Source organism: Taudactylus pleione, unplaced genomic scaffold, assembly GCF_031769625.1.
Source record: "Taudactylus pleione unplaced genomic scaffold, aTauple2 ptg000240l, whole genome shotgun sequence".
Taxonomy (NCBI): Eukaryota; Metazoa; Chordata; class Amphibia; order Anura; family Myobatrachidae; genus Taudactylus; species Taudactylus pleione.
The window spans coordinates 669,750-695,970 of NW_028284642.1; the positions used below are offsets into that span (position 1 = coordinate 669,750).

Below are 26,221 nucleotides of genomic sequence, written 5' to 3' on the forward strand. Positions count from 1 at the left end.
CAACAGGAACGATTAGGCTTGTAATGCCCAGCGGCTGTCACTCAGAGAAGAACACCGCCTCCCCCTGGAGGACTGGAGCCGGTGCAGCCTAGGAGGCAGTGTAAGAAATGTGCTGCTGAGTAAGGAAACTACATAAAAACAGTGTATGAAGTATACAGACATATAATAACATTCAATATACCCTCTTCTCCTTTTACACTGACATCTGAAATACAGACCTGGCCCATCAAACCTTGTGGTGCACGGCCTATGGTGGACTCAGTGTGTCAAACCCAAATGCACAGATAGCCAACAGCACTGAGTAAGCCTGCAGAATGGCCAGCTGTATCCAGCAGGAGGAGGACTGTGGCCAGGTGCTAAATGCTTTCCTATGGCGACCAGAGAACCAACTGGGAATTCCATCAATAGAACCCTTAGTCCTGGAAAGGACCCACAAGCCATGAAGCATGTAACTCCAGCTCCTTTGTGTATGGCTGATGGAGACAGAAAGACGGTGAGACCAGTTCCGAGTTAATGTGGAACCTGGGGGAAGACGCATGGAGAAGGATCATCCTGGCCCTGGGGCATTATGCTGTACAGCTGAGAGTCGCACTTAGTTATAGGTTACACACCATACAATTAGTAGCTGTTAGACAATTGTTATATGGTTGTAAGCTCCGTTAGGTGATGATAACTGGGTGCCCTCCTCTAATAATGGTGTACACAGCAAATGGCAGCACTCGCAATAAGGGACAGATAAACAACTGGGTCAGGAGAGCTATGAGTCTGCATAAATCCATTCCACCAACAGCAGGTAATGTAAGAGCTGACCCACGGAGAAGAAAGCTAGGAGGCGCATCTATTGTCCCAAAATGGAGAGAGGCCAGTTCTGCCGCAGAACTGTACACACTGCCCTGATAACGTGGCCATCACTAGTCCTGCCCTCCACCTGGCTGAGGATCTGCTCCATGTGCTTTCTGCTGGCTGGCATGCTCTGGGCACCTGTACGGGGGACGTTGCTGCCACTCAGTCTTACCTGCAATGCTGCAGTATCTGGGAAGAGGGGGTTACAGCGTTGGCATGTCCTACTCACCCTGGGCTACACTTAGGTTGGAAACTAGCAAGTCCGCCGTTAGGATTAGGTAGAACCAGGGGCTACATAACACCCTGCTATGATCCAGGTGACCGCTGCAGCGCGCTGTCTATACTCAGAACACGGGGCCCCCTTCCTGTGCAGAACACGGATTTCTCTTCTGTTATACACAGCTAAATACGGCTTCCCGCACCCTTCACTACGGCTCAGGAGAGAGAGAATGGTAATATCACACGGCATATCATATCATATATACACAATGTACATGGTACCAGCACTATGTCGGCATATCATGTCGGTTATACACAATGTACACGGTACCAGCTGTGAGGAGACATGTGATTACAGAGTTCGCAGTACCACTCACCGTTTTCATTGTGCAGCTCCTGATGGATGTAAGAAACTCTGACTCATTAACCTTCCTCAGTCGGATCATTTGCAGGCAGCCTTGTGCATCTATCTGCAACATCTGACACAGAACAGAGGTGCATTACGGCATTGCTGACATTTGTACTTCGGCAGGGTGTGGCAAGCCTTCTAAAGAGCAACCAATCAGCTTATAACTGTCATTTTATAGAATGTACTTAAAAATGGCAGCTAGCAGCTGATTGGTTGCTATGGGCAACTTCTCCACTCTTTAGAAGGCCTGATACATCTCAGCCAAGTTACTGCAGTTTCTCTTTCATGTTAGGAGACAGGGTATTACTCAATGTTAAAGTCGTTTCCCATACTTCAGCTGGGGGACACTGCCAACCTCTACATCCCATCAGTCCATATAGAGCCATAAGCCCTCCACTCTACATTCCATCAGCCCCTATAGAGCCATAAGCCCTCCACTCTACATCCCATCAGCCCTATAGAGCTATAAGCCCTCCACTCTCCATCCCATCAGCCCCTATAGAGCCATAAGCCCTCCACTCTACATCCCATCAGCCCTATAGAGCCATAAGCCCTCCACTCTACATCCCATCAGCCCCTATAGAGCCATAAGCCCTCCACTCTACATTCCATCAGCCCCTATAGAGCCATAAGCCCTCCACTCTCCATCCCATCAGCCCCTATAGAGCCATAAGCCCTCCACTCTACATTCCATCAGCCCCTATAGAGCCATAAGCCCTCCACTCTTCATCCCATCAGCCCCTATAGAGCCATAAGCCCTCCACTCTACATCCAATCAGCCCTATAGAGCAATAAGCCCTCCACTCTCCATCCCATCAGCCGCTATAGAGCCATAAGCCCTTCACCTTTACATCCCATCAGCCCTATAGAGCCATAAGCCCTCCACTCTACATCCCATCAGCCCCTATAGAGCCATAAGCCCTCCACTCTACATTCCATCAGCCCCTATAGAGCCATACGCCCTCCACTCTCCATCCCATCAGCCCTATAGAGCCATAAGCCCTCCACTCTACATCCCATCAACCCTACAGAGCCATAAGCCCTCCACTCTACATCCCATCAACCCTATAGAACCATAAGCCCTCCACTCTACATCCCATCAGCCCTAAAGAGCCATAAGCCCTCCACTCTACAACCCATCAGCCCCTATAGAGCCATAAGCCCTCCACTCTACATACCATCAGCCCCTATACAGCTAATCAGATTTCAGTCTAAAGCCCATAAGAGAGGCTAAACACTTAACCAGAGTCACATTCAAACCTGGCTGAGGCAGGGCCAGTGACAGAGACACCTATAAAATGGATATGTGGCAGTAGTAACACCCATCAGTCACCAGCCCCCATACTGGCTGAGGTTCGGTCAGTGACAGAAACACCTATACTATGGATGTGTGGCAGTAGTACCACCCATCAGTCACCAGCCCCCATACTGGCTGAGGCAGGGTCAGTGACAGAAACACCTATACTATGGATGTGTGGCAGTAGTACCACCCATCAGTCACCAGCCCCCATACTGGCTGAGGAAGGGTCAGTGACAGACACCTATACTATGGATGTGTGGCAGTAGTACCACCCATCAGTCACCAGCCCCCTACTGGCTGAGGTACGGTCAGTGACAGAGACACCTATACTATGGATGTGTGGCAGTAGTAACGCCCATCAGTCACCAGCCCCATACTGGGTGAGGTAGGGTCAGTGACAGAGACACCTATACTATGGATGTGTGGCAGTAGTAACGCCCATCAGTCACCAGCCCCCATACTGGCTGAGGCAGGGTCAGTGACAGACACCCCTATACTATGGATGTGTGGCAGTAGTATCGCCCATCAGTCACCAGCCCCCTACTGGCTGAGGCAGGGTCAGTGACAGAGACACCTATACTATGGATGTGTGGCAGTAGTATCGCCCATCAGTCACCAGCCCCCTACTGGCTGAGGCAGGGTCAGTGACAGAGACACCTATACTATGGATGTGTGGCAGTAGTATCGCCCATCAGTCACCAGCCCCCATACTGGCTGAGGCAGGGTCAGTGACAGAGACAACAAGAGATATGGTAAGAACTTACCTTTGTTATCTCTGTTTCTACGAAGTCCATAGGGTCCACAGGGTTGACCTTGGGGTATAGCTGGATCTGGATCCATGGGCACCACGCAGTTAAAGCTTTAGCTGCTCCCAGGATGCACTTGGGTCCGTCCTCCTCTATACCCCGCCCCCGGCCACAGCACCTCAGTTGGTAAGCAGCCAAGGCCGGAGGAGGAGACTAAACAGAGAGAAGGAAGACTGGAACACACAAGAAACCATACTCACAGAAATGGGAGATGGAAAACCGGTGACCAGCCACACAGCCCATTTGAAGCCAGGTGCGTCAGGGCGGGCGCCCTGTGGACCCTATGGACTTCGTAGAAACAGAGATAACAAAGGTAAGTTCTTACCATATCTCTTGTTTTCTACTTCAGGGTCCATAGGGGGTCCACAGGGTTGACCTTGGGGATGTCCCAAAGCAGTACAACTAAGGGCGGGGACGCTCCTGTGCTGAAAGGAGTACCCGGCGCCCAAAGGATGCATCCTGAGAGGCAAAGGTGTCAAACGCATAGAACCTCAAAAACGTTTGAATTGAAGACCAAGTGGCCGCCTTACACAGCTGAACAGCAGAAGCGCCACGTCTAGCAGCCCAAGAGGGACCCACAGAACGAGTGGAATGAGCCTTAACAGAGGCTGGCACAGGTAAGCCCTCCTGTGCATAAGCCTCACAAATAACGGAACGAAGCCAACGGGCTAACGTTTGTTTGTTGGCAGGCCAACCCCTCTTGTGAAAACCAAAGAGGATAAACAAGGAATCAGACTTCCTAACCGAAGCCGTCCGGTCTACATAAATTCTAAGCGCCCGGACCACATCTAAGGAAGTCTCACCAGCTGAAAGATCAGGGGACTGAAAAGCTGGCACAACAAGTTCCTGATTAATATGGAACTTCGAGACCACTTTGGGCAAAAACTCAGGACGAGTGCGGAGCACCGCTCTGTCCTGGTGAAAAATCAGGAAAGGAGGGCGACAGGAAAGCGCCCCCAATTCAGACACCCTCCTGGCCGAAGCAATTGCCAGGAGAAAAACCGTCTTAAATGTCAGCCACTTGAGCTCCACCGCCTCAAGAGGCTCAAACGGAGGACCCTGCAGGACCCGTAGCACCACCGCCAAGTCCCAAGGAGCCACAGGAGGCACAAAGGGAGGCTGGATCCTGAGAACACCTTGGAAAAAGGTGTGAACGTCTGGTAGTATTGCAATCCGCCGTTGAAACCACACGGACAAGGCGGACACATGAACCTTCAGAGATGCAAGGCGTAAGCCGAGATCCAATCCTGACTGAAGAAATTCCAAGATTCTAGAAACTCGGAACACCTGAGGATCATAATGTCTGGACTCACACCACTGAAAGTAAGTGTGCCACACTCTGTGATAAATCCGTGCTGAAGCAGGCTTGCGTGCCCTGAGCATGGTACCAATAACCGAACTGGAGAAGCCCCGAGACCTCAAGACGGCTGTCTCAAGAGCCACGCCGTCAAAGACAGCCGACCCAGATCCGGGTAAAGGCAGGGCCCCTGAGACAACAGGTCCCGACGCTGAGGAAGAAGGTACGGAGCGTCGATGGAGAGGCTCCTGAGATCGGAGTACCAAGGACGTCTGGGCCACGCCGGAGCTACCAGCACGAGCATGCCGCCGTCCTGCTTGAATTTCCGCAGAACCCGAGGAAGCAGGGATATCGAAGGAAACAGATACGCCAGGTGAAACGTCCATTTCACCGACAGCGCGTCCACCAGACTTGCACCTGCGTCTCTTGTCCTTGACCCGTAAACGGGCAACTTGTGATTGTGACGGGAGGCCATCAAGTCCAGCTCCGGCAGTCCCCACCTGTCCACGAGTAGCTGAAACACCTCTGGGTGAAGCGACCATTCCCCGGGATGCACGTCGTGACGGCTGAGGAAGTCCGCCTCCCAATTGAGGACTCCGGGGATGAAGACCGCCGAGATCGCTGGAATGTGACCCTCCGCCCAAGTCAGGATACGAGACACCTCCGACATCGCTGCCTGACTGCGAGTTCCGCCTTGGTGATTGATATACGCCACCGTGGTGGCGTTGTCGGACTGCACCTGTACCGCCCTTCCGTGAAGAGCGGGGCCGGACGACTGCAGGGCCCTGAATACTGCCCGCAGTTCCAGGATGTTGATGGGGAGAAGTGCTTCTTCCGCTGACCAACGACCCTGAAGCGACAAAGAGCCGGTCACTGCCCCCCAACCCCGGAGACTGGCATCCGTCGTGAGCAGGACCCAGTCCGGGATCCAAAATGGGCGCCCCTCGACCAGATGAGCTGTCTGAAGCCACCAAGCCAAAGATAGCCGAACGTCCGGAGACAACACCAGCACCTGAGAGCGGATCCGGTGAGGTAACCCGTTCCATTCTGATAGAATCAGCCCCTGCAGGGGCCGGGAATGGAACTGGGCAAATTCCACCATGTCGAATGTCGACACCATGGACCCCAGAACTCTCATAGCCGAATGGACCGACAGGCGGCAACGGCTCAGGCAACTGCGTATCCGCAGCTGTAGGGAGGCGACCTTCTCCGGAGTCAGGAAGATCCTTTGCTGACGCGAATCCAGCAGGGCTCCCAAATGAACCATCCGCTGTGATGGAATCAGGGAGGACTTTTTCCAATTTATCAACCACCCGTGTGCTTGCAGGCAAGCGATCGTCAGGTGGAGATGTTGAAGCAGTACCTCCGGGGAGCTCGCCAGCAACAGGAGGTCGTCCAGGTACGGCAGCAGCCGTACATTCTGGTTCCGAAGATGTGCGGCCATGACCGCCATAATCTTCGTGAACACCCTCGGTGCCGTGGAGAGACCAAAGGGTAGCGCCCGGAACTGATAGTGGTGTTGAAGGATAGCGAACCTCAGATACCGCTGGTGTGAAGATGCTATCGGAACATGGAGGTAGGCGTCCTGGATGTCCAGGGACACCATGTAATCCCCCGGTTCCATCGCCAGAATGATGGAACGTAACGTTTCCATCCTGAACTTGGGAACTCTGAGGAATTTGTTCAGAGACTTCAAGTTGAGGATAGGGCGATGAGAACCATTGGGTTTCTGCACCAGAAACAGAGACGAATAATACCCCGTCCCTCGTTGTGATAGAGGAACGGGAACAATGACCCCTGCTTTCAGCAAGGACTCTATAGCCTCCTGAACCTGTAACGCCTTGGTCTTGTCCTGAGAAGGACTTGTGCAGAAAAACTGGTGGGGTGGTCTGTGCCGAAAAGACAGGGCGTACCCCTGGGAGACCACTTCTCTAACCCAGGCATCCGTGGTGGTATTGTGCCAGCACTGGGCAAATAGAAGAAGTCGGCCTCCCACTCTGAGGTCCCCCAGAGGGAGGCCCGTCCCATCAGGCCGCAGGTTTATCTTCCTGCTTGGAAGAAGGGCGCCGAGCACTCCAGGCTTGCTTCTTGGGTTTAGAGGCCGTCTTACTCGCAGACTGTCTCGGGAAGGACTGACCTTTCGCCTTACCCTGAACCCGAAAGGAACGAAAAGCCGAACTCCGAACCTTAGCAGGCAGTGCCGCCGAAGGGAGGAAGGCCGACTTGGATTTAGCCAGGGTGTCCACTATTTTGTCCAAGTCCGGACCAAATAGTAATTCCCCATTGAAAGGTAAGGCCTCCAGACCTTTCTTTGAATCAGAGTCCGCACCGCAACCATAAGGATCGGCGGGCAGACACCGCTGCAGCCGATACCCGCGAGGTCAGCAGACTAGCATCTAAAGAAGCTTCTCCAATGTAAGAAGCAGCGTCCCTCATTTGTCCCAACAACGCCCGCTGGACATCCGGAGCGTCGTCCGGGAAGGTATCTTCCAATGCATTGGCCCACCCCTCAATGGCCTTGGCCACCCAGGAGATGGCCATGGACGGTCGGGCCACCGCCCCGGAGAGGGAGTAAATAGACTTTAAGCAAGTCTCAACTTTCCTGTCCGTGGGATCATTCAACGAGGATATCGACGGTAATGGTAAGGTGGCGCCCCGAGTTAAACGGGTGACATGGGAATCCACCGCCGGTGGAGTTTCCCATTTTTTACAATGTGCCTCAGGGAAGGGGTAATTAGAAGACAAACGCTTCTGAGGAAGGAATCTCTTACTGGGCGCCTGCCAAGCTACCGCCATATGATCCGTCAACTGATCCGACAGGGGAAACACCGCAGAAGCCACCTTAGTTTTTTTGAAACTAGGAAACTTCGACTTAGGAAGCGGTGCCTCATCCTCTATAAGAAGAATAGCTCGCACCGCCCTAACTAGTGCTCGCACATTAATGGACGACTTGGTATCCATTTCCTGGACCGAGGCGTCCGAGTCAGTGTCATCAGGGACCTCCCCATCATCTGAGGAACCCTCTGAGTCCGATACCTGAGCAGCCCGTGTCATGAGTGGGCGTTTTGAAATCCTAGAAGGCATGTCAGTCTGCAACATTGACTGAAAAGCCGAGGAAGCGGCCGCCAAATTTTGCACGGAGTTGGAGAGCACATCCACCCAGGGTGGAGGAGTCACCATAGGGGCCTGAAAAGGTACCACAGGCTGCTGCGGCACAGGGGAAGCCTGCATATACATAGGCAACCCCGCATAGGGACCCACCGACTGAGACCCAGGAGGACTCCGCAATAACTGCGGGACACCCGGGGAATGGGGGATGGTCGGCTGGGACAACGACCTAGTAGGGAGAGCAGTCGGGACCGACAGACGGTCCGCAATAGACACCAGCACTTGAGAAAACATCGCCCACGGTGGTTCCTGCGCCAGAGAAGGTCTGGATGGGCCAGGAGCCACCTGGCATCGACTACACAGGCCATCCTGTGACAAATCCTCCCTATCTACTCCTGCAGAACAGCGTCCGCAGGAGGCCAACACCGGAGCCACTGAGCGCTCAACCTCCTCGTCTGACATGACAGAATATATTATATATCTGGCACCAGGGTAGAAGTAAAACGCACTCACCGGTGTGCTGAACAACAGCCCACAATATGGCACTGAGTAGCACACAACTGTATGTGACGGACCTCACAAATACGTGATCTATATAAGTGAGGTCAGTAGAAACGCCCCTCCCCCACACACCTGTAGGGCTTGTAGGAGAAGTAAAGGGATAGGTATAAGCTGACAGTAAGTAGAAAATAAGCACAGACAGGCAGCACTAGCAAAAGTCACATACCATGCAGGAAGATATACTCACTGCACCTTTCCACTACAATCAACCTGCCCAGATTCAGTGTCTGGGAGGGCTATAGTGCTGTGTACGCTGTCCTTAATCAGGGGAGAGGTACACAGGGGGACCGGTCCGCGTGCTCCCTGAAGATCTGCGCTGCCACTGTGAGAAAATGGCCGCTGGAGACCTCAGAGGAGGAGTGGCCGAGTAGCTGCAGCTCAGCGACGCCAGACTCCGTGCTGAAAGGCGCGCTGAGCTGAGGGGAGGAGCCGCTGACAGGGAAGGCTTCCTCCCCTGGCTAGCATATTAACCCCAGGGCTTGCCGGCATCCCGCTTGCCATATATCCCTGGTGGTCTAGTGGTCCCACGGGTTATTCCTCCTCAGAGGGGGAGCCCGCCGCCACCGCTAGCGGCCCCCGGTCTGTCCCCTAGGACCGGGGGCAAAGGACTGCATCTGCAGGCAAAACCCGCGAGCCGCCGCTAATCGGCGACTCGCGGCTTACCTTGTCCCCGGCGACTCCGGCAGCAGTCCAGGGAGGGACCCAGAGTCCGGCTAGTACGGACTCTGGCCTCCCGCCGCGATCCCCAGTGCAGTACTGGCGTCACGGCGCCAGCGGGGAAGGAGAGCGGCAGCGTGGGCGTCTGCATAGACAGCCCGTCGCTGCCACACTAGAGCCTCTGTTTTAAAATAAAAATCTAACAGGCTCTTTTTTTTTTTTTTTTTAAATAGAAAGCTTTTGGGGGCTGCTCCTGCAGCCGCCCTGCGCAGGTGACCCTACTCCGGCCGGGCACCAACTCAAACTGAGGTGCTGTGGCCGGGGGCGGGGTATAGAGGAGGACGGACCCAAGTGCATCCTGGGAGCAGCTAAAGTTTTAACTGCGTGGTGCCCATGGATCCAGATCCAGCTATACCCCAAGGTCAACCCTGTGGACCCCCTATGGACCCTGAAGTAGAAACCTATACTATGGATGTGTGGCAGTAGTATCGCCCATCAGTCACCAGCCCCCATACTGGCTGAGGCAGGGTCAGTGACAGAGACACCTATACTATGGATGTGTGGCAGTAGTATCGCCCATCAGTCACCAGCCCCCATACTGGCTGAGGCAGGGTCAGTGACAGAGACACCTATACTATGGATGTGTGGCAGTAGTATCGCCCATCAGTCACCAGCCCCCATACTGGCTGAGGTACGGTCAGTGACAGAGACACCTATACTATGGATGTGTGGCAGTAGTATCGCCCATCAGTCACCAGCCCCCTACTGGCTGAGGCAGGGTCAGTGACAGAGACACCTATACTATGGATGTGTGGCAGTAGTATCGCCCATCAGTCACCAGCCCCCATACTGGCTGAGGCAGGGTCAGTGACAGAGACACCTTTACTTCAAAATAAGCTATAAACATAAATAGAAATCAAACTCAATAGTGAACAAGATGAAGATTTAGGAAGTGACACCCTGCAGATGTGCTATAGTGACCCCACAGACACTCACCTGGATAAGCAGGGTGAACATTGGGGTGCTGGTTATAGACACAGATTGGAGTCTTTTTCTCACCAAATCAGCTGAAAATAAAACACTTATTAGACTCTATCATACACATACGGCTATTCAGTATGAACCATAATACTAAAGCCAATCAAAGGGCGAGGAAACAACACAATTAGCATCAAGGAGACACTAAACCAACAGACAGGGGGAGTCAGGGGTTAAAGTGGGCCGGAACGGGGCGGAACTGTGTTCCGTCACTTCTATTTGGAGACTGAACCAGTTGCGCCCCCTCCAACCCACCTTAGCCCGGAACCGCACGGAGGCTCCATTTGCCAGGCGCCGACTGAGATTTTGTTACCAGCGGGTGCTTCGCTCCCCCCACGGGCACTATGGGAGAGACGGCATGATGTCTCTCCCATAGTTCAGTGGACTCGGAGCAGCCAGGAGGACCGGAGGCACGGAGGAGCGGGGCCTAAGGTAATGTTTTTTTTCTTTTGTGTGTAAGCGGCACTATAGGGTGCATAACTACTGGGGGCACTACTACTGGGGGCACTACTATAGGAGAATTTACTACTAGGGGCACCACTCCTGGGGGCACTACATAAAGGGAACCACTACTGAGGGCACTGAATAAGGGACACCACTACTGGGGGTACTGCATAAGGGACACTACCACTGTTGGCACTACCACTGTGGGCACTGCATAAGGGACAGTACCACTGTGGGCACTGCATAAGGGGCACCACTACTGGGGGCACTGAATAAGGGACACCACTACTAGGGGCATTGCATAAGGGGCACCACTATTGGGGGCACTGAATAAGGGGCACTATCACTACTGAGGGCACTGCATAAGGGGTACAACTACAATGGATATTGCATTTGCATAAGGGGCACTACTGCTGTGGGCATTATGTGTAAGGGACACTACTGCTGTGGGCATTATGTGTAAGGGACACTACTGCTGTGGGCATTGTGTATAAGGGACACTACTGCTATGGGCATTATGTGTAAGGGGCACTACTGCTGTGGGCATTATGTGTAAGGGACACTACTGCTGTGGGCATTATGTGTAAGGGGCACTACTGCTGTGGGCATTATGTGTAAGGGGCACTACTGCTATGGGCATTATGTGTAAGGGACACTACTGCTGTGGGCATTATGTGTAAGAAGCACTACTGCTGTGGGCATTGTGTAAAAAGCACTACTGCTGTGGGCATTGTGTAAAAGGGGCACTACTGCTATGGGCATTATGTGTAAGGGACACTACTGCTGTGGGCATTATGTGTAAGGGACACTACTGCTGTGGGCATTATGTGTAAGGGGCACTACTGCTGTGGGCATTATGTGTAAGGGGCACTACTGCTATGGGCATTATGTGTGAGGAGCACTACTGCTGTGGGCATTATGTGTAAGGGGCACTACTGCTATGGGCATTATGTGTAAGGGGCACTACTGCTGTGGGCATTATGTGTAAGGGGCACTACTGCTGTGGGCATTGTGTATAAGGGGCACTACTGCTATGGGCATTGTGTAAAAGGGACACTACTGCTGTGGGCATTATGTGTAAGGGACACTACTGCTGTGGGCATTATGTGTAAGGAGCACTACTGCTGTGGGCATTATGTGTAAGGAGCACTACTGCTGTGGGCATTATGTGTAAGGGGCACTACTGCTGTGGGCATTGTGTAAAAGGGACACTACTGCTGTGGGCATTATATGTAAGGGGCACTACTGCTGTGGGCATTACGTGTAAGGGGCACTACTGCTGTGGGCATTGTGTAAAAGGGACACTACTGCTGTGGGCATTATGTGTAAGGGGCACTACTGCTGTGGGCATTATGTGTAAGGGGCACTACTGCTATGGGCATTATGTGTAAGGGGCACTACTGCTGTGGCATTATGTGTAAGGGGCACTACTGCTGTGGGCATTATGTGTAAGGGGCACTACTGCTGTGGGCATTATGTGTAAGGGACACTACTGCTGTGGGCATTATGTGTAAGGGGCACTACTGCTGTGGGCATTATGTGTAAGGGACACTACTGCTGTGGGCATTATGTGTAAGGGGCACTACTGCTGTGGGCATTGTGTAAAAGGGGCACTACTGCTGTGGGCATTGTGTAAAAGGGGCACTACTGCTGTGGGCATTGTGTAAAAGGGGCACTGCTGTGTGTCATGTGAGAATAAGGGACACTACTATGTGGTGTAATGTGAATCAGGGCTGAATCAAGATTGTGCTACTGTGTGGTGTAATTTGAATTGGGAATACTATTGTGTGACCGTGCTCCTTTATCAAGAGACCACACCCCTTTTCCCCCCAACACGCGCTGTCCCTTTTTTTTCTTCCAAAAAGCGCAGAGTGATGATGGAGGAGGGGGGCGGGGGGGGGGGGGGTTGATTGGCTCCATTGCTTCTCTAGGACCACTGTAAGCACCGGGCGGAGTGGTCAGGAGGTACAGACATGGAAAGGGTGAGAACGTACTGGCTCGGGTGCATTACTTCTAGCACACATCTGCTACTTAAATAAACTGGTTTCAATTTGACTGAATTCAATTTAGCACAAACTTCATATGCTCGTAATATACTCATCTACAACTGTACCCTGCGGTACAGAGCCCTGCCTTTCCCAGGCACCTGCACCCAATAGAGGGTTGAATAAGCAGTGCTGGTTGTAGGGGCTGCCATGTCATGCAGTCAGTGTTCCCCACACATTTCCTGCAACACAGAACCTTGTGGTCCTCAGTGGTCTCAGGGAGCGGTCTCAGGGAGCAGTCTCAGGGAGCAGTCTCAGGGAGCAGTCTCAGGGAGCAGTCTCAGGGAGCAGTCTCAGGGAGCAGTCTCAGGGAGTGGTGAGTTTTATCATGCACAGTATAAAAGACACTTCTAGAAATCATTTCACAGGCGCAGAAAGCGTCCACCCCCCAAACACAATTTAATTTTCAATGTACAGATAAATCAGCATAATAAACTTCTATCCAGACAGGCAGAATATATGGAATAATGCACTTGCTGCTATCAACTATATGGGTGTTGGGTCACAGAGGAAATCTGTGACCACATGAAGACTTAGTGGAGTTATCTAATACAGGTGACAGAAATCCGAGCAGACTCCTAATCCATGTAACCATTTTCAGCAAGGGGGCATTATTCAGTACTATATATCTGTCTGTTATTACCCTGTTTTGTTCTATTAATGTTTCCAATTGTAAAACGCAACGGAATATGCTACGCTATATAAATCTCCTTATTATGTGCTTACCTGTGGAATCCTTTTCTTTGTTTCCATAGGGGACACAGGCTTTGCGCTGGGTATAGGTTGGCGGAAAGGAGTATGGGCACCACACAGTTAACCTGGTCAGGCACATCCCAGGCTCCTCATCCTCCTCCTATATCCCGCCCCCAGCCACAGGCCACATCAGTTAAATTAACAAGCCTAAGACAAGGAGCAAGAAGGAGAAGGAAGACCAGCACGCACTCAGGTCCAAGCGCACAAGACATGTCACCAGAGGAACCGAAAAATAGTGCAAGCTCCACAAGCCAGGTGCATCGGGGGGGAACCCTGTGTCCCGTATGGAATCGAAGAAAAGGGTTTAACAGGTAAGCACATAAATCTCCTTTTCATCTTCCTCCATAAAGGGACACAGGCTTTATGCTGGGACGTCCCAAAGCTAATCCCCTAAGGGAGGGGACGCTCCTGGGCTGCACTGAGAACTCTAAGCCCAACAGCCATATCAGGTGTGGCAAGGGTGTCCAAGGCATAACATTTCAGGAACGTATTGGCAGAAGACCGCGTGGCCACCATACACAGTTGCTCCGCAGAAGCCCCACATCATACTGCCCACAAAGTTCCCACCGACCATGTAGAATGAGCTCTCACCATCGACGGTGCAGGAAGATTCGCCACAGAATAAGCAGATCCATCTGGCCAAAGTCTGCTTACTGTACTTGTTGCTGAACCCCGTTTGCAAAAATCATACAGGACAAAGTATCTGTCCTACACAGGTCCTATGTCCTATCTACATAAAGCAGGAGGGCCCTCACAACATCCAGAGAGGCTTCCTCCGGAGAAGAATCCGGAACCTGAAAAGCAGGAACCACAATCTCCTGATTGATGTGGAACCTGGAAGCAACCTTAGGAAGGTAACCAAGTCGTGTCCAAAGGACAGCTCTGTCCTCGTGACAGATACGAAACCGAGCAACAGGTAAAGCGCTGAAGTCCAACACCTATCGAGCAGAAGCTATTGCCAGAAGGAAGACAGTGTTCCAGGTAAGCCAAGAAATGTCCACAGTATCCAAGGGCTCAAAAGGTGAAGCCTGCAGGGCCCTAAGAACCAGAGACAAATTCCAAAGAGCCACCGGCAGTACAAACAGAGGTTGTACATGGAGAACCCCTAGAAGAAAAGTCAGATCATCATCAGGCAACAGCGCAATCCGTCTCTGAAAGAGGGCCGAGAGAGCTGACACCTGCACTTTCAGTGAAGCAAGGCGTAGGCCCAAATGCAGGCCTGCCTGCAAATAAGAAAGAATTCAAGAGTGTCGAAATGACCTGGGGTTAAGATTTCTAGTTGAACACCAGTCAAAGTAAGTCCTCCAAGCACGATGGTAAACTCTAGCCAACGAGGGCTTAAGGGGCATTATACATAGTGTTAATGACTGACCTGGAGAATACTTTAGCTCTCAAGATGGATCTCTCAAGAGCCACCCTGTCAAAGCTAGATTGGCCAGACCTAGATAAAAGCATGGGCATGGGACAGAAGATCTGACCGCAGTGGAAGACTCAGAGGGGTCTGAAGGTCCTGAGAGGTCCTGAAGGTCTGCGTACCATGCCCTTCCCAGCTCATTGGGAGCCACTAAGATCACCATGCCCCCCTCGAACTTCAACTTGCGGAGGACCTGAGGAATTAGAGAGATTGGAAGGAAAATGTACAGGAGCGGGAAGGTCCACCAAACCGCCAACACTTCCACCAGAAAGGCCTCCGGATCTCTGGTGTGAGAGCAGTATCTCGGCACTTGGTGATTGTGCCGGGACGCCATCATATCGATGTCTGGCAACCTCCATCGAAGAACCAGGAGTTGAAAGACATCCGGATGTAGGGCCCATTCGCCAGAGTGAACATCCTGATGGCTTAGGAAGTCCGCTTCCCAGTTTTGTACTCCTGGAATGAACACTGCCGACAAGGACGGAAGATGCCTCTCTGCACACTGGAGAAAGAGTTACTTCCCACAGTGCAGCGCGGCTGCGAGTGCCTCCCTGATGATTTATGTATGCGACATTGCGTTGTCGGACTGTACCTGCACTGGTCGACCCTGAAGGAGAGGCAAGGCCTGACAGACTGTTGATTGGTAACTGACTCTCCCAGTCCGACCACAGACCCTGAAAGGTCTTCTGACAGGAAAACGCTCCCCACCCCAGAAAACTTGCGTCGGTGGTGAGGAGGACCCAGTCCTGAACCCAAAGTGGACGTCCCCTGACCAGGTGGGACTCCTGGAGCCACAACAGGGAATGACGAACTGCCTGAGAATGAATAATCATCTGGGACTTGAGCTGAAGATGGAACTTGTTCCACCGAGCTAGAATTTCCAACTGTATAGGGCTGGAATGAAACTGGGCATACTCCACCATGTTGAAGATAGAGACTAGAGAGATACAGCACCCGCATTAGAGTAGATCGACTTGAGATAATTCTCTAACTTCCTATCTGTCGGATCCTTAAGATGCCGAGTTCGGAAGAGGAAGAGTAGTATTCTTAACCAAGCGAGCAACATGCACATCAATCGGTGGAGGAGATTCCCACCTAGTCCGATCGGCAGCCGGCAGAGGATAAAAAACAGTAATACGCTTGGAAACTGGGAAACGCCTATTTTGGTGATCCTCAAGCTGCGCTGAAGAAGGAAATTCTGACACCGCCTTCCTTTGCCGTTTAAATACTGGAGAATTGGATACAGGTGCTGGTTCCGCATTCCTTGATTAGTAAAACAGATTTAACTACCTTTATCAAGGAAACCACATCCATCTGAGTCTGGGAATCCTCTGGGATAGATGAAGATTCCCCATCAGAAGCCACTGATAGATCTTCCTCCAGATCGCAGTGAACATAGGAGTCAGATGCAATGTCAGACAATGGTGTAAATAATGCTGTCCCTCTTAGTAGGCCTATGCTTAGTAACGAGCTCCCTGTACAGCATCTGCAAGGACTCTTTACTAATCCTTGAAATGACTGCGTAAAGGACTGCATCTAAAGAGGTTCCATAGCAGCAGTCAGCAACAGGGACGGCATCGCATTAGAACCCTGGGCCACACCTGAAGGGCCAGCCACTGCAGGCACTACCACAGGAGCTGAGAGTCTATCCCCTACTTGTAGCATTACCTGTAACAGTGAGGAACCAAGCAGGTTCCTGGCTGGCAAGTCACAGCAGAGAGGGACCCACGTACTGTGCAGTAATAAAACAGCAAACAAAAAGACCATCTTGTAAACAGGAAGCCGCACTTACCTTCACCTTACTGCGCCGGTTGCAGCTGGAGCTCCACCAGAGGACCCTGGCACGTTACCAGCGCCGCTGGAGCAGCAGCACAGGCGTCCTACAGGACAGCAAGCGCTGCTTACGCAAAAAAATACATAAATAAAAAGTTATGAAGCGTTTAACAGCTTCCAGTAGTGTGCCTTGTCCAGGCACCAAACAAAAAACGGAGTTGGCCTGTAGCTAGGAATGGGATATAGGAGGAGGAGGAGCCTGAACTGTACCTGACAAGGTTAACTGTGTGGTGCCCAGACTCCTTTCCACCAACCTATACCCAGTGTAAGTTTTCCAAATGAACACTAAAGTGGTGACCTTAGTACTTATCGCTTCTACGTGAAGACCTCACTGGTTACATATGAGATAAATACTAACACCCCTCGCGTATCACCACAGATCATAGAATGACAAGTTGCTGACGACTGATTATCTCATGTATTGGATTCCCAGCAGACTAGGCTTTTGAGACAATAAACAAACAGGATTTTGAAGTTTACCGTGTGTTCTACTTCTCCAAGGTGTTCCGTAGTTTGCTGATAGGGGAAGAAATACGTTTCCCACCCAGGGGGTCACAGCAAACAGCAGCTTTCTGTCCTCTGAGCCTTTGTACAACTGGGACATTGAAAACCTTGACAAAGATTTTTCTGAAGCTCCATCCCCAGGGTTATCGATCGCAGACTCTGCAGGGCACTTTGTATGCTTCCGCCTCAGCCGCTGAACCTAAAAAGAACGACAACTTCAATAACAAACTTACATCATACAAAGTGTCGCAGTTGCCTGGTGTCAGCACTGGCTGCCAGCAGCTGGGAAGGAAATTGTGAGAAGGTTTAAAACGGTTTAAATTTATTTTATTTTCCAATTTTGTTATATTTCTCCTTTGAGCCGCTAGTTACTCCAGTGACCACACCAGTGACCCCAGTATTTGAATGCAATGGGAGCAACAAGTATAACTTCTTTTCTCTTCCACCCATTTGGGTGACCCTGGATCATGTGGTATAGAGCCAACAGGACTTTGGATCTGAAAACTTTTCATAATGCTTTGTGCTCCTCATTAACCCAGAACACAGGCTTTGTTATTATTTTCCAGACTCCCCAGGGTGCTTTTCTCAGCCTCAGACTGAGTGAACAAGTTGCGAGACCAATAGTCGGAGCAACTCTTGGAAGGTTTCAGTCCCAGGAACCTGGGTGAAAGCTAGGGAGGATTATGCAGGATCGGTATGCATGCTCAACGTTCAGAATGGCAACAATGACAATGGGGGCAGCGTGACGTCGACCACCTTGTGCCGACATGGTATTAAACCAGTGTACAGCATTTAAAGCTCTAAAGTCGACCTGTTTCCTATACTTTATATAGCATTAGTACCATGTCGACATGCCAAGTCCTCCTTGTCATCGTTGACATTCTTAGGGTCGATAACTTGACTACATCCCGATGATTCAGAGTCTAATATTATTTCCTGAGCTGGATAAGAACGTTGGACAGGTGATAGGTCGGAGGCAGAATACACCAGTAAATGTGTGCGGCAACTCTCGTATATGGTCCTTTTGAAATGCTGGAAAAGGTAAGGTGTGAAGGCAATTCAATGGCGCACATGGAGGTATACATAGGGAAAAATATATGACCCAGCCCTCAGGTAAACAGTCTGCACGTGATGGGTAATATGCCCCCCATTTGCGGCTCTTCAGTTCAGGTTCCTGGATGAGAGGCGCTATGATTTGGATATAGTCCATCAATTAGATATGTATTCAGTACACACCTTCATGTGGTCATTGTAAAGAGTCAGGCTCTGTGAGAAGTCAATAACACGTTAGTAACCATGAGGATGAAGGTACCACCATTGTTGAACATAGAAAAACGTTTTCTATTCAAACGTGTTCTGGTCCAAGAAAACCAAATTGATCCTATTGTCCCATATTGAGTCTCAAGACCCTCAACACCTATGTTCAGGTGGAAGGTTTAAGTTTGAATCCTTGAGATCCATCATTAATAGCATGGAACAGGACAAACTCATGGTACCCATGGACATCAAGAATGCATATTGGCATGTTAAATTGGGAAGGTCTCAGATTTGTGGTTTGGTCCAACCATTTCCTATTTCGGACTCTACCTTATAGCTTGACAAACACCTCCATGACTACTGACAAATGATAGCTGTCATGCGTTCCCTTCGGAGGTCTATAGGTGTAATCACTATTTTCCTACCCACACCAACTCTTGATCAAGGCAGAGTCTGCTTCAGGAGCACACATTTTGGAGTCTTCCAGTTGGATTACCAGAAACCCAAACTGATTGCTACCAAGGGACTTGTCTTTCTCTGTCTGCTGTTCAACACTTGACAGAAGAGAATATTGCTTACATGGATTATTAAAGACTCTTTGACAGACTAGTAAGGTGTATTGGCTCTCAGACGGTTACTTGTTCCTTTATGTATAAAGGTCCTGTGAAAGATTATATGGACAGTAAAGGTTGTGCAGTTCCACTTGAGAGCATTACAGATTGAACTAATTTCAAAAGGGGACAAACTGTACCAACATTTCATTACCAAGGGCTTCTTTGTTGGCTGAGAGAGGACAGTATCAAAAGAGGTTGTCCTTTTTCTATATGGAATTGGACAATTGTAGCAACAGCCTTCAGGGCTAAGGACAGTCAGCGTTCATTGCCTGTTTCAGGTTCTGTGGCCCACGCAAGAAGCTTCAGATTAATGACCTGGAATTAAATTTGGTAGTAAACGTACTAGTTTAGGGACAGCTTTTGTAGGGAAAACCCATAGAAATTAATTGAGAAGCCAACACACTCTTGACAAGAAAGAAACCAGCATCTTCATGTATTGGGATGCAGCTTACATCAGCGGGCAGATCCTGCATCTCAGAGTTGTCTCTCAACAGAAAAATGGGGTCAGTTAGACATCAACATGTCATCCTGGCTGACCCAAAAAGCAGAGAGCGATTCTGCTCAATGGATCTGCAGACATTCCAAGTTGACGTATGATGTTTCCATGGTGTTTCATGATGAGTCCAAATGGGGGACACTGAAGACTATTGGTTTACAAGGGGAAGCTGAGGAGTTGGCACTAAATACTTAAACATATTGGAGCTGAAACTTCCCTCTTAATGCTGTTACACCTGCTGCAGCAACTCCATTATTTATCTAGCAAGCCGAAAGGAGAACTCAGCATGCAATAGAACAGCCAACAACAACCAACCATGGAAGGAACGCAAGGTCCACCAGATGGACTCTGAGGAATTGATTTTTACGACGAGTATTAAATAAAAAAAAAAAGTAATCTTTCCTCTTATCTGGGGGACACTGCAGGTGTGTGTGTGTGTGTGTGTTACACCAGACGAGCTGTGCACAAAACCTAACTTCAAAACTGGTGTCAGTGGCCACAAAGTGTGAAATCTGGATAAGGTGTAGAAAAGACTGTAAGGAGGACCAGGGAGCTGCCTGGCTTAGCTGCTCAACCAAGGCACGCTTCTGAGATGTCCAAGAAGCATTCACGGCCCAAGGAGAATGCACCCAGAAAGGGTCAGGCACCAGAACGACCAAAGTGTACTAATTAGCAGAAGTGGTCCATCCAGCCAGAGATCACTTGGGCAGGCTAGTCTTACCAGGGTGTTAAAAAGGAACAATAGGCTGTTCAACCGACGTGGCCAGAGCCACAGAACCCGCAAAGCCCAGATGTGTGTGTGCTGTATAGAGGGGATGTAATTGGGTAGGATAGATTATGGAGGATGTGTGTGTGTGCTGTATAGAGGGGATGTAATTGGGTAGGATAGCTTATGGAGGATATGTGTGTGCTGTATAGTGGGGATGTAATTGGGAAGGATAGTTTATGGAGAATATGTGTGCTGTATAGTGGGGATGTAATTGGGTAGGATAGCTTATGGAGGATATGTGTGTGCTGTATAGAGGGGATGTAATTGGGTAGGATAGCTTATGGAGGATATGTGTGTGTGCTGTATAGAGGGGATGTAATTGGGTAGAATAGCTTATGGAGGATATGTGTGTGCTGTATAGAGGGGATGTAATTGGGTAGGATAGCTTATGGAGGATATGTGTGTGCTGTATAGTGGGGATGTAATTGGGTAGGATAGCTTGTGGAGGATATGTGTGTGCTGTATAGAGGGGATGTAATTGGGTAGGATAGCTTATGGAGGATATGTGTGTGTGCTGTATAGAGGGGATGTAATTGGGTAGGATAGCTTATGGAGGATATGTGTGTGCTGTATAGTGGGGATGTAATTGGGTAGGATAGCTTATGGAGGATGTGTGTGTGCTGTATAGAGAGGATGTAATTGGGTAGGATAGTTTATGGAGGTTATGTGTGCGCTGTATAGAGGGGATGTAATTGGGTAGGACAGTTTATGGAGGTTATGTGTGTGCTGTATAGAGGGGATGTAATTGGGTAGGATAGATTATGGAGGATATGTGTGTGCTGTATAGAGGGGATGTAATTGGGTAGGAGAGATTATGGAGGATATGTTTGTGTACTGTATAGAGGGGATGTAATTGGGTAGGATAGCTTATGGAGGATATGTGTGGGCTGTATAGTGGGGATGTAATTGGGTAGGATAGATTATGGAGGATGTGTGTGTGCTGTATAGAGGAGATGTAATTGGGTAGGATAGCTTATGGAGGATATGTGTGTGCTGTATAGTGGGGATGTAATTGGGTAGGATAGCTTATGGAGGATATGTGTGTACTGTATAGTGAGGATGTAATTGGGTAGGATAGCTTATGGAGGATGTGTGTGTGTGCTGTATAGTGGGGATGTAATTGGGTAGGATAGCTTATGGAGGATATGTGTGGGCTGTATAGTGGGGATGTAATTGGGTAGGATAGCTTATGGAGGATGTGTGTGTGCTGTATAGAGGAGATGTAATTGGGTAGGATAGCTTATGGAGGATATGTGTGAGCTGTATAGAGGGGATGTAATTGGGTAGGATAGCTTATGGAGGATATGTGTGTACTGTATAGTGAGGATGTAATTGGGTAGGATAGCTTATGGAGGATGTGTGTGTGTGCTGTATAGTGGGGATGTAATTGGGTAGGATAGCTTATGGAGGATATGTGTGTGCTGTATAGAGGGGATGTAATTGGGTAGGATAGCTTATGGAGGATATGTGTGTGCTGTATAGAGGGGATGTAATTGTGTAGGATAGCTTATGGAGGATATGTGTGTGCTGTATAGAGAGGATGTAATTGGGTAGGATAGCTTATGGAGGATATGTGTGTGCTTTATAGAGGGGATGTAATTGTGTAGGATAGCTTATGGAGGATATGTGTGTGCTGTATGGAGGGGATGTAATTGTGTAGGATAGCTTATGGAGGAAATGTGTGTGCTGTATAGAGGGGATGTAATTGTGTAGGATAGCTTATGGAGGATATGTGTGTGCTGTATAGAGAGGATGTAATTGGGTAGGATAGCTTAAGGAGGATATGTGTGTGCTGTATAGAGAGGATGTAATTGGGTAGGATAGCTTATGGAGGAAATGTGTGTGCTGTATAGAGGGGATGTAATTGTGTAGGATAGCTTATGGAGGATATGTGTGTGCTGTATAGTGGGGATGTAATTGGGTAGGATAGCTTATGGAGGATATGTGTGTGCTATATAGTGGGGATGTAATTGGGTAGGATAGATTATGGAGGATGTGTGTGTGCTGTATAGAGGGGATGTAATTGGGTAGGATAGATTATGGAGGATATGTGTGTGCTGTATAGAGGATGTAATTGGGTAGGATAGCTTATGGAGGATATGTGTGTGCTGTATAGTGGGGATGTAATTGGGTAAGATAGCTTATGGAGGATATGTGTGTGTTGTATAGAGAGGATGTAATTGGGTAGGATAGCTTATGGAGGATATGTGTGTGCTGTATAGAGGGGATGTAATTGTGTAGGATAGCTTATGGAGGATGTGTGTGTGCTGTATAGTGGGGATGTAATTGGGTAGGATAGCATATGGAGGATATGTGTGTGCTGTATAGAGGATGTAATTGGGTAGGATAGCTTATGGAGGATATGTGTGTGCTGTATAGAGGGGATGTAATTGGGTAGGATAGATTATGGAGGATATGTGTGTGCTGTATAGAGGATGTAATTGGGTAGGATAGCTTATGGAGGATATGTGTGTGCTGTATAGTGGGGATGTAATTGGGTAAGATAGCTTATGGAGGATATGTGTGTGCTGTATAGAGGATGTAATAGGGTAGGAGAGCTTATGGAGGATATGTGTGTGCTGTATAGTGGGGATGTAATTGGCTAGGACAGTTTATGGAGGATATGTGTGTGCTGTATAGAGGGGATGTAATTGGGTAGGATAGATTATGGAGGATGTGTGTGTGCTGTATAGAGAGGATGTAATTGGGTAGGATAGATTATGGAGGATATGTGTGTGCTGTATAGAGGATGTAATTGGGTAGGATAGATTATGGAGGATATGTGTGTACTGTAAATGATCCGATAAGAATGATAAGGCAGCCTAGAATAGAGAAAAAAGTTATAAATAAAACCCCTAGCTCCAATGATCACTGCCTCTCCTGCAGGCACTAAATAAAAAACTGAGTTGCTGCAGCAGGTGGGTGGGTTTACAGGGGGAGGGGAGTTTCAGTTCCAATAGTTTTAACTATTTAGTACCTACTTCTCAGCCTCCCCTCTAAACCCACAGTCTAAGCAGTGTCCCCCAGATTGGATGAAAGAGGAAGAAGGGAAAGTGTCCAAGTGCTGTTGTTGGGACCACACTGGCCAAGACGGTTGTGGTACACGGACTCAGTGAGTAGAGTCTTCCTCCAGCTCCCGGTTTATTATCAGGGATTAGCCTGACTGGCTTTAGTGGTTTAATGATCTTAATAAGAGAAAGTAAGTTCTCTGACAGAATTAGAGACGATGCTCAGTGTGAGGGAGACGGCATAACAAAGAATTACCAAAGTGTTTTGAGGACTTTCTTCTTGGTGTGAGAAGGACGTTTTCCGATACATCTTTGCAGATAGCTCTCGTTAATGCAGGATGGTTTAATGAAAGTACTTTAAAGGCTCAGCTGTCAGCACTCTGTGCTTTCTGCAGGGTGTGACGCATTTACAGACACCAGCCGACCACTAGTCACTTGGGACTTGCAGCTAATGTGAACTACATGGCAACAACCTCAGAGACAGATTTGGCTACATGTAAAAGCAGCCAGTATTTACCCTGCATGCAGACAGAATACATGTATTTGCCCTCCTTGCAGAGCAGCATGGTTTGTCCAGGTGCAGTCACTTTCTTTTTTGCGTTATTCCCCATCAGAATCATTGCTGCCAAGACTCATGGACAATTGCATTAAAGATTTACATTCGGCCAGGATCTTACATGCCATTTAATGTAACTCCAAAAAGTATACTACTACTGCCAATAGGGAAACTAAATATGTATTACGCTCCTACTTATAAAACAAGAGATATGGTAAGAACTTACCTTTGTTATCTCTGTTTCTACGAAGTCCATAGGGTCCACAGGGTTGACCTTGGGGTATAGGTTGGGAACCAAATCCGGGCACCACGCAGTTAAAGCTTTTAGCTCCCAGGATGCACTGGGTCCACTCTCCCTATAACCCCACCCCCAAGCCAGAGGCACCTCAGTTTGTAAGAAGCCAAAGGCCGGAGGAGGAGAGAAAAAGAGAGAGAAAACTGGAACACTCAATAACCATACTCACAGAAATGGGAGACGGAAAACCGGTGACCAGCCACACAGCCCATATGAAGCCAGGTGCGTCAGGGCGGGCGCCCTGTGGACCCTATGGACTTCGTAGAAACAGAGATAACAAAGGTAAGTTCTTACCATATCTCTTGTTTTCTACTTCAGGGTCCATAGGGGGTCCACAGGGTTGACCTTGGGGATGTCCCAAAGCAGTTCAACCAAGGGTGGGGACGCTCCTGTGCTGAGAGGAGAATCCGTCGCCAAAAAGGAAGCATCCTGAGAGGCAAAGGAAACCAATGCCTAGAACCTTAAAAAGGTGTGGACAGAAGACCACGTGGCCACCTAGTAAGGCAAAACAGCCGAGGCGCCACAGCGAGCCGCACACGAGGGTCACATGGCCCGAGAAAAAACAAGCATCAACAACAGGAAGGCCTACCCATGGGTAGGCCCCTGAGGAAGACCTACGAGGCCATCCAGCCAACATTTGGTTATAGGCCGGCCATCCTTTCCTGTGAAAACCAGAAATCTCAGACCACCAATAAGGAGTCCGATTTCCGTAAGGAACCTGAACGGATCACATAAATCCAAAGAGGCCAGACCACAGTCAATGAGGCCACACCAGCCGAGAGGACTGGGGACAGAATGGCCGTACCCTAAGTTCCAGAATAATATGGAACCTGAAAACCACTAAGAAGAAACACAGGGCGAGAGCAACTCCCACCCTGACATGATGCCCTCCAGAAGAGGGAGCCACATGAGAACGCTCCCAATTCAGACACTCTCCTGGTTGATATAAACACCCTGAGAGAAAGAGAGAGCCTAAGCAATAGACCATGTAATGTCTATCACAACCAGCGGTTCCATTGACTGTCCCCGGAGGTAACGAAGAACCACTACTTACTCCCAAGGAGTCCCTAGGGAGGACAAATGGAGGCATAATCAAGAAAACACTCCAAAGGATGAACTGGATACCAGAGTGGAGCAATTCCATATCTTAACCATACTGACAGTGTAGAGATCCGCACTGTCAGGAAGACCAGGCCAAGTGTGAAACCCAAGCCAGCCGGAAGGAATGCCAGAATATCTGGAAATCCTGGACACCGGAGGATTGTATCGACAGGTACAATACCATAAGATTTATGGCTGCCACAGTTTGTGGTAGGTCCCAGCAAAAGCTGATCCATGTGCTCTAATCATTCCAACAATGACAAAGCCAGGGAAGCCGTAAGACCACTGTAAGGACACAGTCAAAGACAAACGACCCAGGTCCAAGGCAAAACCAAGGACCCTGAGACAACAGGTCCGGGCAGTGAAGCATCAGGGATGGAGTATCGATGTAGAGACTCCAAAGATCCAAGTACCCCTGACATCTGGGGCAATCAGGAGCCACCAGCAGGAAAGCATCTCCGTCTCGATTGAAACCACTTCCAAAGACCTCGAGGAAGAAGGGAGACCGGAGAACACAGGTACACAAAGTGGAAGGACCACTTCACCGACAAAGAGTCGCTGAAGGTTGCTTCAGAATCCCCAGAGCTGGACTGTAACACCATAGTGTGATAAAGTCAGAAGGCCATGAGGGTCACCTCAGGGGGGCCCCCCCTGCTCACCAGGAGATGAAACCTCTCTTGGGGAAGAGACTAGTCCCCGGGATGCACGTCGTGACGGCTGAGGACTCCCGCTTCCCAATGGAGAGCTCCTGAAATGAACGCTGCCGAGATGGTCGGGAGGAGACCCTCGGACTATGTCCGAATATGTGACATACCTGTCATTGCCACCCAACGAACAGTGTTGCTAAAAAGGAAGCCACTGTCCTGACCCTGTCGGACTGAACCTTTTCAGGTT

At 49.6% G+C, this 26,221-nt stretch overlaps 1 protein-coding gene across 2 annotated transcripts in view; it reads right to left on the reverse strand.

The window, feature by feature from the left end:
* Positions 1-26,221, reverse strand: part of SNAPC4 (small nuclear RNA activating complex polypeptide 4) — a 204,252-nt gene that overhangs the window by 49,189 nt on the left and 128,842 nt on the right. For both annotated transcript variants that reach the window (XM_088479544.1, XM_088479543.1), the window contains exons 18-20: positions 17,208-17,430; positions 10,197-10,267; positions 1,440-1,541 (exon numbers count right to left, since the gene is read on the reverse strand). In XM_088479544.1, coding sequence (XP_088335670.1) covers positions 1,440-1,541; positions 10,197-10,267; positions 17,208-17,430 — 396 coding nt within the window. The remainder of the gene's footprint in view (positions 1-1,439; positions 1,542-10,196; positions 10,268-17,207; positions 17,431-26,221) is intronic.